The following is a 14,953-nucleotide window of genomic DNA, read 5'->3' on the forward strand; positions in this document are numbered from 1 at the left end:
GAGTCTATGGAAGTGAGGCAACACAGCAGTAAGGTCATGGACCGTATACAGATTACAGAGAAGTTTTTTGTTGATGTGAGGCGTATCAGGACACCACAGGAACAGGCCGTTTGGCCCACTATGTTAAAAAGCAAACACTAATCCCTTCTACCTAGACCATGTCCATATTCCTCCATCTCCTATGTCCCTATCCAAAAGTCTCCAGTGTACCACCATATTGTACCAAGGATCTGTGTAAAAAACCTACTCCTCGCATCCCCTTTGAACTTACCCCCTCTTACCATCAATGCCTGTCCTCTGGTATTAGACATTTCAACCCTGGGAAACAGATACTCTCTGTCCACTCCTGTCTGTGCCTCTCATAATCTTGTAAACCTTTATCGGATCTCCTCTCAGCCTTGGCTGCTCCAGAGAAAACAACCCAAGTTTATCCAGCCTCTCATGATAACACATGCCTTCTAAAACAGGCAGCATCTTGGTAAACCTCTTCTGCACCCTCTCCAAAGCCCTGTGCGAACAGAACTGTATCTAATACTCCAGATATGGCCTAACTAGAGTTTTATAAAGTTGCAATATAACCTCTTGACTTTTGAACTCAATGCCTCGACTAATAAAAGCAAGCATTCCATAAGCCTTCTTAACCACTCTGTTGACCCCATGTAGCCTTTTTTGTGGAGCTGTGAACTTGGACCCCAAGATCTCTCTGCTCAGCAACACTGTTCTTGCCCTTAAACAGTGTACTGCTTCCTTGTACTTGCCCTACCAAGGTCTAACACCTCACATTTATCTAGGTTAAACTCCATCTGCCATTTCTCTGCCCATATCTACAATTGATCTATATTGCGTAGTATTCTTTGCTAGTCTTCTACACTATCCACAACTCCACCAATCTTGATATCATCCACAAATTTACTAACCCACCCATCTACATTTTCATCCAGACCATTTATATACATCACAAGCAGCAGAGGTCCCTGTGGAACACCACCAATTGCAGACCTCCAGCTCGAATGAGTCGCTTCAGCCACTACCTTGTGTCTTCTATGCACAAGCCAGTTCTAACTCTGAACAGCCAATAGATTAGCCTTCCATGAGGAACTTTGCCTGTCAAAAAACTCTTAACAAGTTGGTAAGGCATGACAAAAATTATGCCATGGGTTTCCATATGCTCATACATCCTTTCACTAAGAATTTTCTCCAGCAATTCCCCTACAACTGGCAAGAGACTCACCGGTCTATAGTTCCCAGAATTTTCCCTTGTTCCTTTCCTAAATAGGGGGACAGTATTAGCCACTCACCAGTCCTCTGAGCCCTCACCTGTGGCTAGAGAGGAGATGAAAGTACTGGTCAAGGGCCCAGCAACTTTGTCTCTTGCCTCCTTCAGTAACCTGAGGTAAATCCCATCAGGCCTTGGGGACTACCCACCTTGATACTCATTAGGGGGCCCAACACTTCCTCCTCCTTGACCTCTAAATGCCCTAATGTATTTATACACTCGGCACTCATCTCCTGGTCCTCCATATCCTTTTCCTTGAAACAAAGAACTCATAAAGTACCTCACTCCTATTCTCTGCATCCAAGCAAATGTTCCCCCCTTTATCTTTGAGTGGTCCCATACTCACCCTAGTTATCCTCTTGCTCTTGATGTATGTACTGAGTGCCTTAGGATTCACCTTAATCCTACTTGCCAGGGACTTTTCATGGCCCCTCCCGATTCCCTTCCTTAGTTCTTTTCTGGCTTCTTTATACTCCTCGTGTTTCATTTGATCCTAACTTCCGAACTTTATCTTCTTGGCTAAATCCATTACAACTCTGGGCATCCACATTAGGGTGGATATATCCCCAGGGCCTGACAAGGTGTTCCCCTTGTGTAGAAATTGCAGGGGTCTAGTAGAGATATTTAAAACGTCCTTAAAAACAGGTGAGGGGCCAGAGGATTGGAAGATGGCTAATGTTGTTCTGTTGTTTAAGAAAGGCTCTAAGAATACGTTGGGAAATTATAGACCAGTAAGCCTGACATCATTAATGTGTAAATAATTGGAAAATTACATAATTATTGCCAATTTACATAATAAAAATCATCAGCAGAAAACTCATTGTGGCCATGTTCAGTTGCTCTGATTAAGCTATCCCTGAGCAACAAAGAGTTCACCAAATAGTTTGCAAAATGACGGCTGCAAAGACTGTCTCACAAAATGGGTGCCTCCATTCCTGCAACCACATGACAAGAACAGAGACTCTTATCTGCTTCTATTGTCCTTGCCTCATTCCTGTTCACTGATTTGTAGATCTTATACCAATCTTAATAAGATTAACTAATCTTATAGAGTACCTTTGAGGAAGTTACCAGGAAAATTGATGAAGGTAAGGCAGTGGATATTGTCTACATGGACTTTAGCAAGGTCCCACATGGGAGGTTGGGCAAGAAGGTTCAGTCATTTGGCTTTCTGGATGAGGTAGTAAAGTGGATTAGACATTGGCTTTGTGGGAGAAGCCATTGAGTGGTAGATGGTTGCCTTCTGACTGGAAGCCACAGGGATCAGGGCTGGGTCTGTTGTTGTTTGTCATCTATATCAATGATCAGGATGATAAGTAAACTGATAGTAAACTGGATCAACACATTTGTGGATGACATCAAGATTGGGGGCTTAGTGTTCAGCAAGGTTGGTTGTCGAAGCTTGCAGCGGAATCTAAAGTGTGAGGTGTTGCACATTGGGAGGATAAATCTTGCATGGGCACTGGGGAGTGTGGTGGAACAGAAAGATCTGCAAATACAGATCCTTAATTCCTTGGAAGTGGTGTCACAAGGAGAATAGAAACCTAGAAGGCCATTCACCCTATCAGCTTGCCTGGACCAAAGGAAGTAACTGCTGACTCAAGCCCAAACTTGGGCAGTCAGTCTGTCACCTTGTAGCACGTGATAAGTGAGTATTTATCAGGATTTTGCTCCATTCTGATGAAGGTTTTATTAGCTCATTCACCTTTCCAGAAAGGGCATTCTAAGCCCTCACCACTTTGGGTATTGAATTTAATGTTTCCAAAACTCAGGAGCATCCTTTCATCACAAGGTCAGATTACTAACCCTACTTGGAATGCCTCAGGAGATGAAGATACTGAAGGTGAAAAAATCCAGGCCTGGATTGATCAGGGTGAATAATGCAAGAGTGAGAGACCATCTCACATTTGTAAAATGTGAGACAGTTAGAGACTGTCAATAAGAAGATGGTCTAATCACCTCCCCAGGACATTATTGCCATCACCAAGTGCCCTTGTGTCAACACCTGAGGCAGGGTGAAGATGGTGCGTCTGATATAAATAACAAGGCTATGACAGCAGGTCAGGGATATTTTGCAGTAAATGACTTACCTCCTGATTTCCCAAAATCTTTGAACTGACTACAGGCTATTCCAGGAACAAGATCAATGAATCCAGCTCCAACCACTTTCAAGAAACTTAACATCATCCAGGACACATCAGCCCACTTAATTGGCTCCTGTACAACCATCCTAAACTTTCATTCCTTCCACTCTGGCCAGGGGCATATCTACGGAAAGTAGCACCTATGGCAAGCACTGAAATTGCGCCCCTGTCCAAACATCTGACACCCATATTCGTATTGTATGTTTAATTATTGGTTTAATTATTTGTTTATTCAGTTTGGTTAATGCAAAGGGGAGCGAAGCTCCTAAAATAGAAGCTAATGAGAACCCCTGCACAGACTCGCCCTCCAGGTTCACCCATCATGGACAATGAGTTTCATCCCAATCTTGCGTCCAAAACATTAAATATCGGATATTAATTGCCCAATAATAAAATCTAAAATTCGGCAATGCTAAACCACCGTCCTTTTTTGATTTCTGTAGATATTTCTTACTCAGTGTAGGATTTTTATTCTGCCATATATATGAAGAAATTTTAGAATCAATAATATCAAAAAAGGATTTCGAGATAAAACTTGGTACCATTTGAAATAAATACAGAAATTTAGGTAAAACAGTCATTTTAATAGCATTAATTCGACCAATCAATGATAAGAACAGTGGGGACCATTTAGTAAACAATTGTTTAACATGGTCAATTAAGGGTAGAAAGTTAACTTTAAATAGATCTTTATATTTTTTAGTAATTTTGACACCCAAATAAGTGAAATAATCAGTAATTAATTCAAATGGTAATCGTCTATAAATTGGAACTTGCATATTTAATGGAAAAAGCTCCTTCTTATTAAGATTTAGTTTATAACCAGAAAAACTACTAAACTGAGCTAGTAGTGATAAAACTGCCGGGATGGATTTCTCTTTGTTCCAAAGTCCTAGCAAAATCGGAAAGTCATAACTCTTACTCAACATGCGGTTGTACAGCTGCCTTGCATCACATCTTGTTTCACTGGTCTCCTTTTCATTGTCTATCATGTCCTGGACAACTTGAAGTATCTCCTCAAGGTACTTGTTGACGGGTTTCACTGCTTCTGTCCTTGCACTCCACCTGGTTTCGGACTCTGACTTAACAATCACAGGCACGGTCTTTTTGAGTTTTTCCCAGCGCTGTGTTGAATGAGAGAAAAGCACGTAGAGAGCTTCGATGGTTCCAAAAAATGTGACCATCATTGTATCCTGCTTAGCTGCATGTACACCCACCAAGACGAGTGAGTGATTGTCGCAATTCACAACACTGCCAGATTGTTTTTCTTTACTTATTCTTTGATGAACACCACTTCTGTGTCCAGCCATCACAGCAGTGTTGTCATAGCACTGTGACCGACAATCTTGTAGCTCCATTTCGTCCTTCTCTAGCTGTTTCAAGATGTCTTCAACCAAGCTCTCAGCACCTTCTGGCTTCTCTGGATAAAACCAAGGAAGGACTCTCTAACACAGACTGTTTTCCTCTCAAAATCAACTTCCACATACCTCACTACTTCTGACATCTGCTCACGGTGTGCCTGATCAGGAGTCGAGTCGAACATGGGGCTATAGTACTCACTTTACAAATGCTTCTCAGTAAATAGCAAATGAATAACAAACATCAGAGGGCGTATGTAAATATACAAAGTTAAGGGAGGGAAGTTTAGGAGAGACATCAGGGGTAAGTTTTTTACACAGAGGGTTGTGGGTGCCTGGAATGACTTGCCAGGGATGGTGGTGGAGGCTAAAACATTAGGGGTATTTAAAAGCCTCTTGGACAGGCACATGGATGAAAGAAAAATAGAGGGTTACGGGGTAGTATGGGTTTATTACTTTTTTTAAGGAATATATGGGTCAGCACAACATCGAGGGCCAAAGGGCCTGTACTGTGTTGTAGTATTCTAGTGTCTAAACTCTGGCTAACAGTGGATGCCATCATGTGGATGAATTTGTTCTGGACACCCAGTGAAAGATAAGATGTGGATCCAGGTTGACTTTCCAAATGAGTGTGGTATTCTTTTATGACAGTCAAAGATAGCCAGTAGTTTCAGTAAACCAAGGAAATTTCCCACATTGGAGTCATCATCTAAGCTGAAGTGACTCCCTGTGTACTCGCAAAGCCAGGGTCTGAGTCGCAAGGAATTTTATGCAGTGAAGGATTCTCGTCAAGATATCAAACCACTTCTGCTTTTCCTTCTCAATCTGTGACTGAAATACCGCGTCAATAACTCCTCTGTTTCCAGCTAAATTTCTTTCCATTTCTTTCCACTGTATGAAGCATTCCCAATGATTCTTGGCATTTTCATGAACACTAATCCTTTCAGGTGCTTTCCACTGGTTGAATCCACTTTCCTGCTCCAATGAGGATTGATGCTCTGACCGGGAATAGAGAAGACAACAGATACAAAATGCAGACTTCTTAGAAGGGGAATAGACCAGCCATGAGCGAGTCACTTCCTCACCACGACCATTGTCCAATTTCCTCTTGAGCCAAGTTTTGTTCATTGAGCGGTTATTTGTTGGTAGGAAAGGCTCCTCACTGTTCTGGAAATACTTTGAACCCAGCTTTATTATTTCTGTTCTCAACGAATCAGGCAGAATTGCTTTTCCAGTATCCTTGTCAAACTTCAGAAGTCCAACGTCATGCTGTTCGATCACTTCTGGTATGACAGTTTGAGGCTCTTTGACACCATCCAGTTCACCAGGTTCAGTGTTGTCAGGTTCAATCTCATCAATAAACTCAACATCACCACCACCACCATTGTCTTCCCCTCCTGTCATGTCCACGTTCTCTGTGGCAGCCTCACTCTTAATCTCGTCATACTCGGATTTATCTGACTTGACTTCCTCCTCGGCTTGTGACACATTTGTACTTGATCCACCTTCGGAGTCTAACAAACTTGTAGCAGGTGCAGGCGACTCCATGCAGCATGAAGGGCATGAAGAACTTGCTCGACTTCTTGGTTTCCTCTGCCTCCAACTTTAGTCTCCTCCGTCCTTCAGCTTCCACTTTCCCCCTTCTTCGTGAAGAAATGCTTCATGGTCTTCTTACACAGAAGACCAAATAAGGCCATCCTAGTGCTTCTCACCCATGATAATCAAAGACAGATCATACATCTGAAGAAAATTCTTTTTTCACTCTCCGAGGATGGCTTGTCTGACTTTAACAGAAACTGCTCAGTGGCGCCCAGGGCACGTGCCAACCCACCAGAGCCTGCAGTGTGCACCATCTACACAATGTGCCGGGGTTACTCACAGACTACTTTGACAGCACCTCCCAAAAACACCAACCTATGCAACCAAGAAGGGCCACGCCCGTGGAAACACCATCTTGTGCAGATTCCTGTCTTGGAAACAAATTGCAACTGGATTTAAATATTGGAACTTCCTATCCAGCAGCACCTTCACCGGACAGAAGGCAGCAGTTAAAGCACTTACCATAGAAGATTAAGGAGGTGGTTAGACCCTTTTGTTGGCAGTAACTGTTATTCGCCTCTATAGACTAGAGAATTTGGCACAATGCCCTTTATCTTGGGTCCTGATCAGAAACTGCAGCTTCCAACCTTTCATGTGTTGAAAAGGGTTTGGTAGTGATTCAAAAATCAACCTAAAGGAAGAACTGCCATTTTTATAGTTTACCTCATACTTTAGCATCTCCTCTCTGGTCGATAAGTTTAAATTACAGTTTTTGTTGTTAGTGCCAAGTTTTAACAGTGAGGTTCCTCAAAACTGGCAGATCTTTCCCAGGGAAATCCTTCAAGAATTTTGAGTTTCACTTCATCCCGAATGTTGCAAAAGCTTTGACGGGAGTGTTGGGGTGGGGGCTGTATGCACTGCTGCAGCCTACGTGTTATAATATCTTTGTTTTCTTGCAGCCCACCAGCGAGGAAGATCTCTGCCCCATCTGTTACGCACATCCAATCTCTGCCATCTTCATGCCATGTTCTCACAAATCTTGCAAGTAAGTCCGACTTGACTTGTGCCACAGTGACCTTCGTCTCATCTGTATTCCTTACCAAGAATTTTCAGCTCATTAACAGCTCAAATGTCTCAGAATCACGCTGCTCTGTGCACTTCCTGTCACCCCTCTTTCTTTATTTCTCCTAAATGCATCAAACCCACAGGTCACTTAATGTACTAATATCTCCTGCAGTGGATCCACAGTATTCCCATTCAGTACGGTAATCCCATTTTGCTCATATCACTTGTTTATTGACTGTTGTGTAATTTCCTCCAACTCCATTTCGAAACAAGTTCAAATTGTGCTCGTTTGTGCATTCCCACTTTCTTTCAATTCCCCATGGATGGCTATGCCCTCAGTTATACTGAAACTTGCACATTTCAAAAATTCACGTGACCAGTTATTTGACTAAAATGTCCACTAAAATGCCCGGTGTTAAGTTTCTCTCTGACATCATCCCCGTTACCTTATGAACTGCATCCTTAAGACAAAGGAGCAGAATTAGGCCACTCAGCCCATCAAAGAGACTTCATCTCATGTTGTCCACATTTATTGTTTATTTATTTATTATTATTTAATTCTTCTTTTGTATTTGCATGTTGCTTCACCATTCCACCATGGCTGATTTATTATCACACTCAACCCCATTCTCCTGCTTTCTTCCCGTAACCATTGACACTCTTACTAATCAAGAACCTAATAACCTCAGTTTTATACCCAATGACTGTCTCCACAGCTGAATTCTGCAGATTCAACACCCTCTCGCTAAAGAAATTACTTTTCACCTCTGTTCTAAAGGGACGGCCTTCTATTCTGAGGCTGTGCCCTCTGGTCCTAGATTCCCTCACTATAGGAAACATCCTCTGCACACCTACTCAATCTAGACCTTTCAATATTAGATAGGTTTCGGTAAGATCCCCCCCGCCCCCCCCCATTCTAAATCTCAGTGCGTGCAGTCCTAGAGCCATCATACTCCTCATACATTAACCCTGTCATTCCGGGGATCTCTCTCATGAACTTCCTCTGCACCCTCTTCAATGCCAGCACGTCCTTTCTTAGTTAGGGGCCCAGAATTGCTCACAATACTCCAAGTGCAGTCTGACCAATGTCTTATAAAGCCACAGAACTATATCCTTAATGTTATGTTCAATTTGATTCCAAATGAACGCTAACATTGCATTTGCCTTCCTTACCAAAGTTCAAAATAAATTTTATTATTGAAGTACATAAATATCACCATTCACAACCCTGAGATTCATTTTCTTGTGGGTATACTCCATAAATCTATAGAAAAGTAACCATAACAGAATTAATCAATGGAAGTCTGTCCAACTAGGGCATTCAACGTCAGTTCTGTATTTAATACAGTCATCCCCCATAAACTGGTCAGCAAACTGAACACTCTCGGCCTTGGTTCCTCCCTGTGCTCATGGGTCATGGACTTTCTCACAGACCGACCACAGCAAGTCAGAATTGGTCAGCACACCTCCACCACCCTCATCTTAAAAATAAGCACCCCGCAGGGCTGTGTGCTGAGCCCTATGCTCTACACACTCTTCACACATGACTGCACCCCCACCTACACCTCCAACTCCATAATTAAATTTGCGAACGATACCACAGTGGTTGGCCTGATCTCAGATGAGGCTTGAGGTGGATCATCTGATGGAGTGGTGTAAGGACAACAACCTTAACAGGCAGGTTTGCCACTGCTACATGGATGTGTTTAAACTAAGTAGTGGGGGGGAAGAGAGGAACTATAAGGGTGGAGTTAAAGGGAAAGAGAGAATAAGGAAAGTTAAGAAAGAGAACAGAATTAACGGGGCAGAAAGCTCAGGAAGGGATCTGAGATTATGGTCAAGTTCAATAGGAATCAATGTGAAAGGTGAGGGGGAGTAATGGATTAAAAGTATTATATATAAATGCACGAAGTATAAGAAATAAAGTGGATGAGCTTGAGGCTCAGTTGGAAATTGGCAAGTATGACGTTGTAGGAATAACAGAGACATGGCTGCAAGAGGACCAGGGCAGGGAAATGAATATTCAAGGATATAGTAAAGTAAAGGCATCCATTAGTCTTGCGAGACCATGGATCTGCGCCTGGAAAGTCTTCACTCTCCAGGGCACAGGCCTGGGCGAGTTTGTATGGAAGACCAGCAGTTGCCCATGCTGCAAGTCTCCCCTCTCCACGCCACCAATGTTGTCCAAGGGAAGGGCATTAGGACCCATACAGCTTGGCACCAGTGTCGTCGCAGAGCAATGTGTGATTAAGTGCCTTGCTCAAGGACACAACACGTTGCCTCAGCTGGGGCTCGAACTCACGACCTTCAGGTTGCTAGTCCAATGCCTTAACCGCTTGGCCACGTGCCAAGGGTATACATCCTATCGAAAGGACAGACAGGTGGGCAGAGGGGGTGGAGTGGCTCTGTTGGTGAGGAATGAAATTCAGTCACTTGCAAGGGGGGACATAGAATCAGGAGATGTAGAGTCAGTATGGATAGAAGTGAGAAATTGTAAGGGCAAAAAGACTCTAATGGGAGTTATCTACAGGCCCCCAAACAGTAGTCTGGATATAGGGTGCTAGCTGAATCAAGAGGTAAAATTGGCATGTCGCAAAGGTAATGCTACGCTTGTTATGGGGGATTTTAACATGCAGGTAGGCTGGGAAAATCAGGTTGGTACTGGACCCCAAGAAAGGGAGTTTGTGGAGTGCCTCCAAGATGGATTCTTAGAGCAGCTTGTACTGGAACCCACCAGGGAGAAGGCAATTCTAGATTTAGTGTTGTGTAATGAACTGGATTTGATAAGGGAACTCGAGGTAAAGGAGCCATTAGGAGGTAGTGACCATAATATGATAAGTTTTGAACTACAATTTGAGAGGGAGAGGGGAAAATCAGAAGTGTCAGTATTGTAGTTGAACAAAGGGGACTATGGAGCCATGAGGGAGGAACTGGCCAAAGTTGACTGGAAGGATACCCTCGCAGGGATGACGGTGGAACAACAATGGCAAGTATTTCTGGGAATAATACAGAAGGTGCAGGATCAGTTCATTCCAAAGAGGAAGAAAGATTCTAAGGGGAGTAAGGGGCGACCATGGCTGACAAGGGAAGTCAAGGACAGTATAAAAATAAAAGAGAGAAAGTATAACATAGCAAGGATGAGCGGGAAGCCAGAGGATTGGGAGACTTTTAAAGAGCAACAAAGGATAACTAAAAAGGCAATACGGGGAGAAAAGATGAGATACGAAGGCAAGCTAGCCAAGAATATAAAGGAGGATAGTAAAAGCTTCTTTAGATATGTGAAGAGGAAAAAAATAGTTAAGACCAAAGTTGGGCCCTTGAAGACAGAAACGGGTGAAATTATTATGGGGAACAAGGAAATGGCAGACGAGCTGAACAAGTACTTTGGATCTGTCTTCACTAGGGAAGACACAAACAATCTCCCAGATGTAATAGTGGCCAGAGGACACAGAGTAACGGAGGAACTGAAGGAGATTCACATTAGGCAGAAAATGGTGTTGGATAGACTGATGGGACTGAAGGCTGACAAATCCCCAGGGCCTGATGGTCTGCACCCCAGGGTACTTAAGAAGGTGGCTCTAGAAATCGTGGAGGCATTGGTAATTATTTTCCATTGTTCTATAGATTCAGGATCAGTTCCTGAGGACTGGAGGGTAGCTAATGTTATCCCACTTTTTAAGAAAGAAGGGAGAGAGAAAACAGGGAATTATAGACCAGTTAGCCTGACAACAGTGGTGGGGAAGATGCTGGAGTCAGTTATAAAGGATGAAATAGTGGCACATTTGGATAGCAGTAACAGGATCGGTCTGAGTCAGCGTGGATTTACGAAGGGGAAATCATGCTTGACTAATCTTATGGAATTTTTTGAGGATGTAACTATGAAAATGGACAAGGGACAGCCAGTGGATGTAGTGTACCTGGACTTTCAGAAAGCCTTTGATAAGGTCCCACATAGGAGATTAGTGGGCAAAATTAGAGCACATGGTATTGGGGATAGGGTACTGACATGGATCGTAAATTGGTTGGCAGACAGAAAACAAAGAGTAGGGATTAACGGGTCCCTTTAAGAATGGCAGGCAGTGACTAGTGGGGTACCGCAAGGCTCGGTGCTGGGACCGCAGCTATTTACAATATACATTAATGATTTAGATGAAGGGATTAAAAGTAACATTAGCAAATTTGCAGATGACACAAAGCTGGGTGACGGTGTGCAATGTGCGGAGGATGTTGAGAAAATGCAGGATGACTTGGACAGGTTGGGTGAGTGGGCAGATGCAGTTTAATGTGAATAAATGTGAAGTTATCCACTTTGGTGGCAAGAACAGGAAGGCAGATTACTATTTGAATGGAGTCAAGTTAGGAAAAGGGGAAGTACAACGAGATCTTGGTGTCCTTGTTCATCAGTCACTGAAAGTAAGCATGCAGGTACAGCAGGTAGTGAAGAAAGCTAATGGCACGTTGGCCTTCATAACAAGGGGAGTTGAGTATAGGAGCAAAGAGGTCCTTCTGCAGTTGTACAGGGCCCTGGTGAGACCACACCTGGAGTATTGTGTACAGTTTTGGTCTCCAAATTTGAGGAAGGACATTCTTGCTATTGAGGGAGTGCAGCGGAGGTTCACGAGGTTAATTCCCCGGGATGGCGGGACTGTCATATGTTGAAAGATTGGAGCGACTGGGCTTGTATACACTGGAATTTAGAAGGATGAGAGGGGATCTGATTGAAACATATAAGATTATTAAGGGATTGGACATGCTAGAGGCAGGAAACATGTTCCTGATGTTGGGGGAGTCCAGAACCAGAGGCCACAATTTGAGAATAAGGGGTAGGCCATTTAGAACGGAGTTGAGGAAGAACTTTTTCACCCAGAGGGCTGTGGATCTGTGGAATGCTCTGCCTCAGAAGGCAGTGGAGGCCAATTCTCTGAATGCTTTCAAGAAAGAGTTAGATAGAGTTCTTAATGATAGTGGAGTCAAGGGATATGGGGAGAAGGCAGGAAAAGGGTACTGATTGTGGATGATCAGCCATGATCACAGTGAATGGCGGTGCTGGCTCGAAGGGCCGAATGGCCTATTCCCACACCTATTGTTTATTGACCTGGTCCTTAACACTTCTAAAACAAAAGAGACGATCATTGACTTCAGGAGATCAAAGGACAGAGTACACACCCCCCTCCATATACAGGAAGAGGTAGTGGAAAGTGGAAAAGCTGAAGTTCCTTGGAGTTATGTTGTCAAAACTGCTGACATGGACTACCAACACCTCGCTGCTTATAAAAAAGGCACAACAAAGACTCTTCATCGTCAGAAAGCTGAAACAGACCAAATTTCCACAAAAGCTGTTGCTTAACTGCTACAGAAGCACAATTGAAACCACCCTGACCAACAGCGCCACCGTGTGGTATGGCAGCTGCACAGCCGCTGAGCGACAAGACCTGCATCGCGTGGTGAAGGCGGCCCAGTGAATTATCAGGATGGAGCTCCCAGGACTGAACACCATATATTCCAGTAGACTCAGGAGGAAAGCAATCAGCATAACCAGAGACACCACACACCCCGGACACTCCCTGTTTGACCGGCTGCCGTCCAGCAAAAGGTTCAGGACACTAAAAGCCAGAACAAATAGACTGAGGAACAGCTTCTATCCCAGAGCTGTGGCCTCCATCACACCACTCCCACAGAACAATGACTGAAACTGTGAGCACACACATGCATACACAAGGACTCAAATACTTGCACTAACAGCACTTTGTGCATTACTGTGATATTCTGGTGCTGCTGCAACTTATTTTCTGTTACTTATCTATTTAATACTGTTTTTCTATTACTATCTTGTTTTTATCTACCACTTTATTTAATTGCCTGAGAGGAAGCCAAACAGAGTTTCATTGTACCTATGTATAATGACAATAAAGATCATTCAATTCAATTCAACCAGAATGCAGAAGACAACAAAATGCAAATACAAAAAGAATAAATAAATAGATAAGTAAGCATGCAAGCAATAAATATTGAGAGCATGAGATGAAGAGTCCTTGAAAGTGATTGTGATGTGATTGTGAATGGGGCAAGTGAAGTTGAGTGCAGTTATCCCCTTGGTTCAAGAGTCTGATGGTTGAGGGGCAGTCACTGTTCCTGAACCCGGTGGTGTGAGTACCTTCTTCCTGATGACATCAGTGAGAAGAGAGCATGACCTGGATGGTGGGTGTCCCTGCTGTTTCCTGCAACAGCATTTCATGTGGATGTGCTCAATGGTTGAAAGGGCTTTACACATGATGGCCTGAGCCATTTCCACTACTTTTTGTCGGATTTTCTGTTAAAGGGCATTGGTGTTTCCATACCAGGCTGTGCTGTGGCCAGTCAATATACTCTCCACTACACATCTATAGAAGTTTGACAAAGTTTTGGATGTCATGTTTTATCTCCACAAATTTCACGGACTCGACCTACAAGTTAACTTTTAGGGAGTCCTGCACAAGGACTTCCAAGTCCCTTGGCAGCTCTGATTTTTGGATTTTCTCTCCATTCAGAAAATAGTCTGCATCTTTATTCCTTCTACCAAAGTGCAACACCATACACTTCCATACATTGTATTTCCTTTGCCCATTTTCCTAACCTGTTTGCCTCTCTGCAGTCTCCCTGCTTCCTCAACACTACATGCCCCTCCACCTGTCTTATCATCCACAAACATGGCCACAAAGTCATCAATTCTGTCATCATCCAGAAAACGTGAAAAGAAGCGGTCCCAACACAGACAGACCCCTGCATATTGTATTGATATGTCTAACACCTCCGTTAATGTATTAATGTATCTCACGCCTACCCAGACACACTTGCCCAGATTCACTTTGTTTTAAAATGTTATATCAGCTCTGTGCCTATGTAAGAGTTTCTTAAATACCCCTAATGTATCTGTCACTACCACCACCCCTAGCAGGGCATTCCACACACTCACCACTCTCAGTGTAAAAAAAACTTGCAATCTCTCTCGTACTTTCCTCCAATCACCTTAAAATTCTGTCCCCTCATATTTGCCATTTTTGCCCTGGGAAGAAGTATCTGACTGTCCAATCTATCCATGTCTCTTAATGTCTTGTACACCTCTATCAAATCACCTCTCATCCTCCTTCACTCCAAAGAGAAAAGACCTAGTTCACCCATCCTACAATAAGACATACTCCCTCACCTCTTCCCAGATTATATGGCGGAAATTAGTGACCAATTAATTTACTGACCATGGGATGTGGGAGGAAACTGAAGCACCCAGTGGAAACCCACATGGTCATAGAGAGAATGTGCAGACTCCCAACTGACAGCGCCTAAGGTTAGCATTCAACCTGTTCTACTCCCCTCACCTTTTGAATGCCAAGTATTGATTGATGTATCTAGTCCTTCAGTTGGAACAGCATAAACTGATCAGAAAGATGATCACTTTAATAGCTGTGTGATAAAGTTGAAAATTAAAAAAAAACTGCATATGCTGGAAATATGAACTATGAACCAATAATGTTGGAAACACTCAGCCAGTCAGGCAGCATCTGTGGAGAAAGAAACAGAGTTAATATTTCATGTCA

General features: G+C 43.2%; 1 protein-coding gene across 3 annotated transcripts in view; it reads left to right on the top strand.

Moving 5' to 3' along the window:
* LOC134356709 (E3 ubiquitin-protein ligase RNF123) overlaps window positions 1-14,953 on the top strand; it is a 435,173-nt gene that overhangs the window by 415,875 nt on the left and 4,345 nt on the right. For all 3 annotated transcript variants that reach the window (XM_063067762.1, XM_063067763.1, XM_063067761.1), the window contains one exon: window positions 7,277-7,362. In XM_063067762.1, coding sequence (XP_062923832.1) covers window positions 7,277-7,362 — 86 coding nt within the window. The remainder of the gene's footprint in view (window positions 1-7,276; window positions 7,363-14,953) is intronic.

The sequence above is a fragment of the Mobula hypostoma genome, chromosome 15 (genome assembly GCF_963921235.1).
Source record: "Mobula hypostoma chromosome 15, sMobHyp1.1, whole genome shotgun sequence".
Lineage (NCBI taxonomy): Eukaryota > Metazoa > Chordata > Chondrichthyes > Myliobatiformes > Myliobatidae > Mobula > Mobula hypostoma.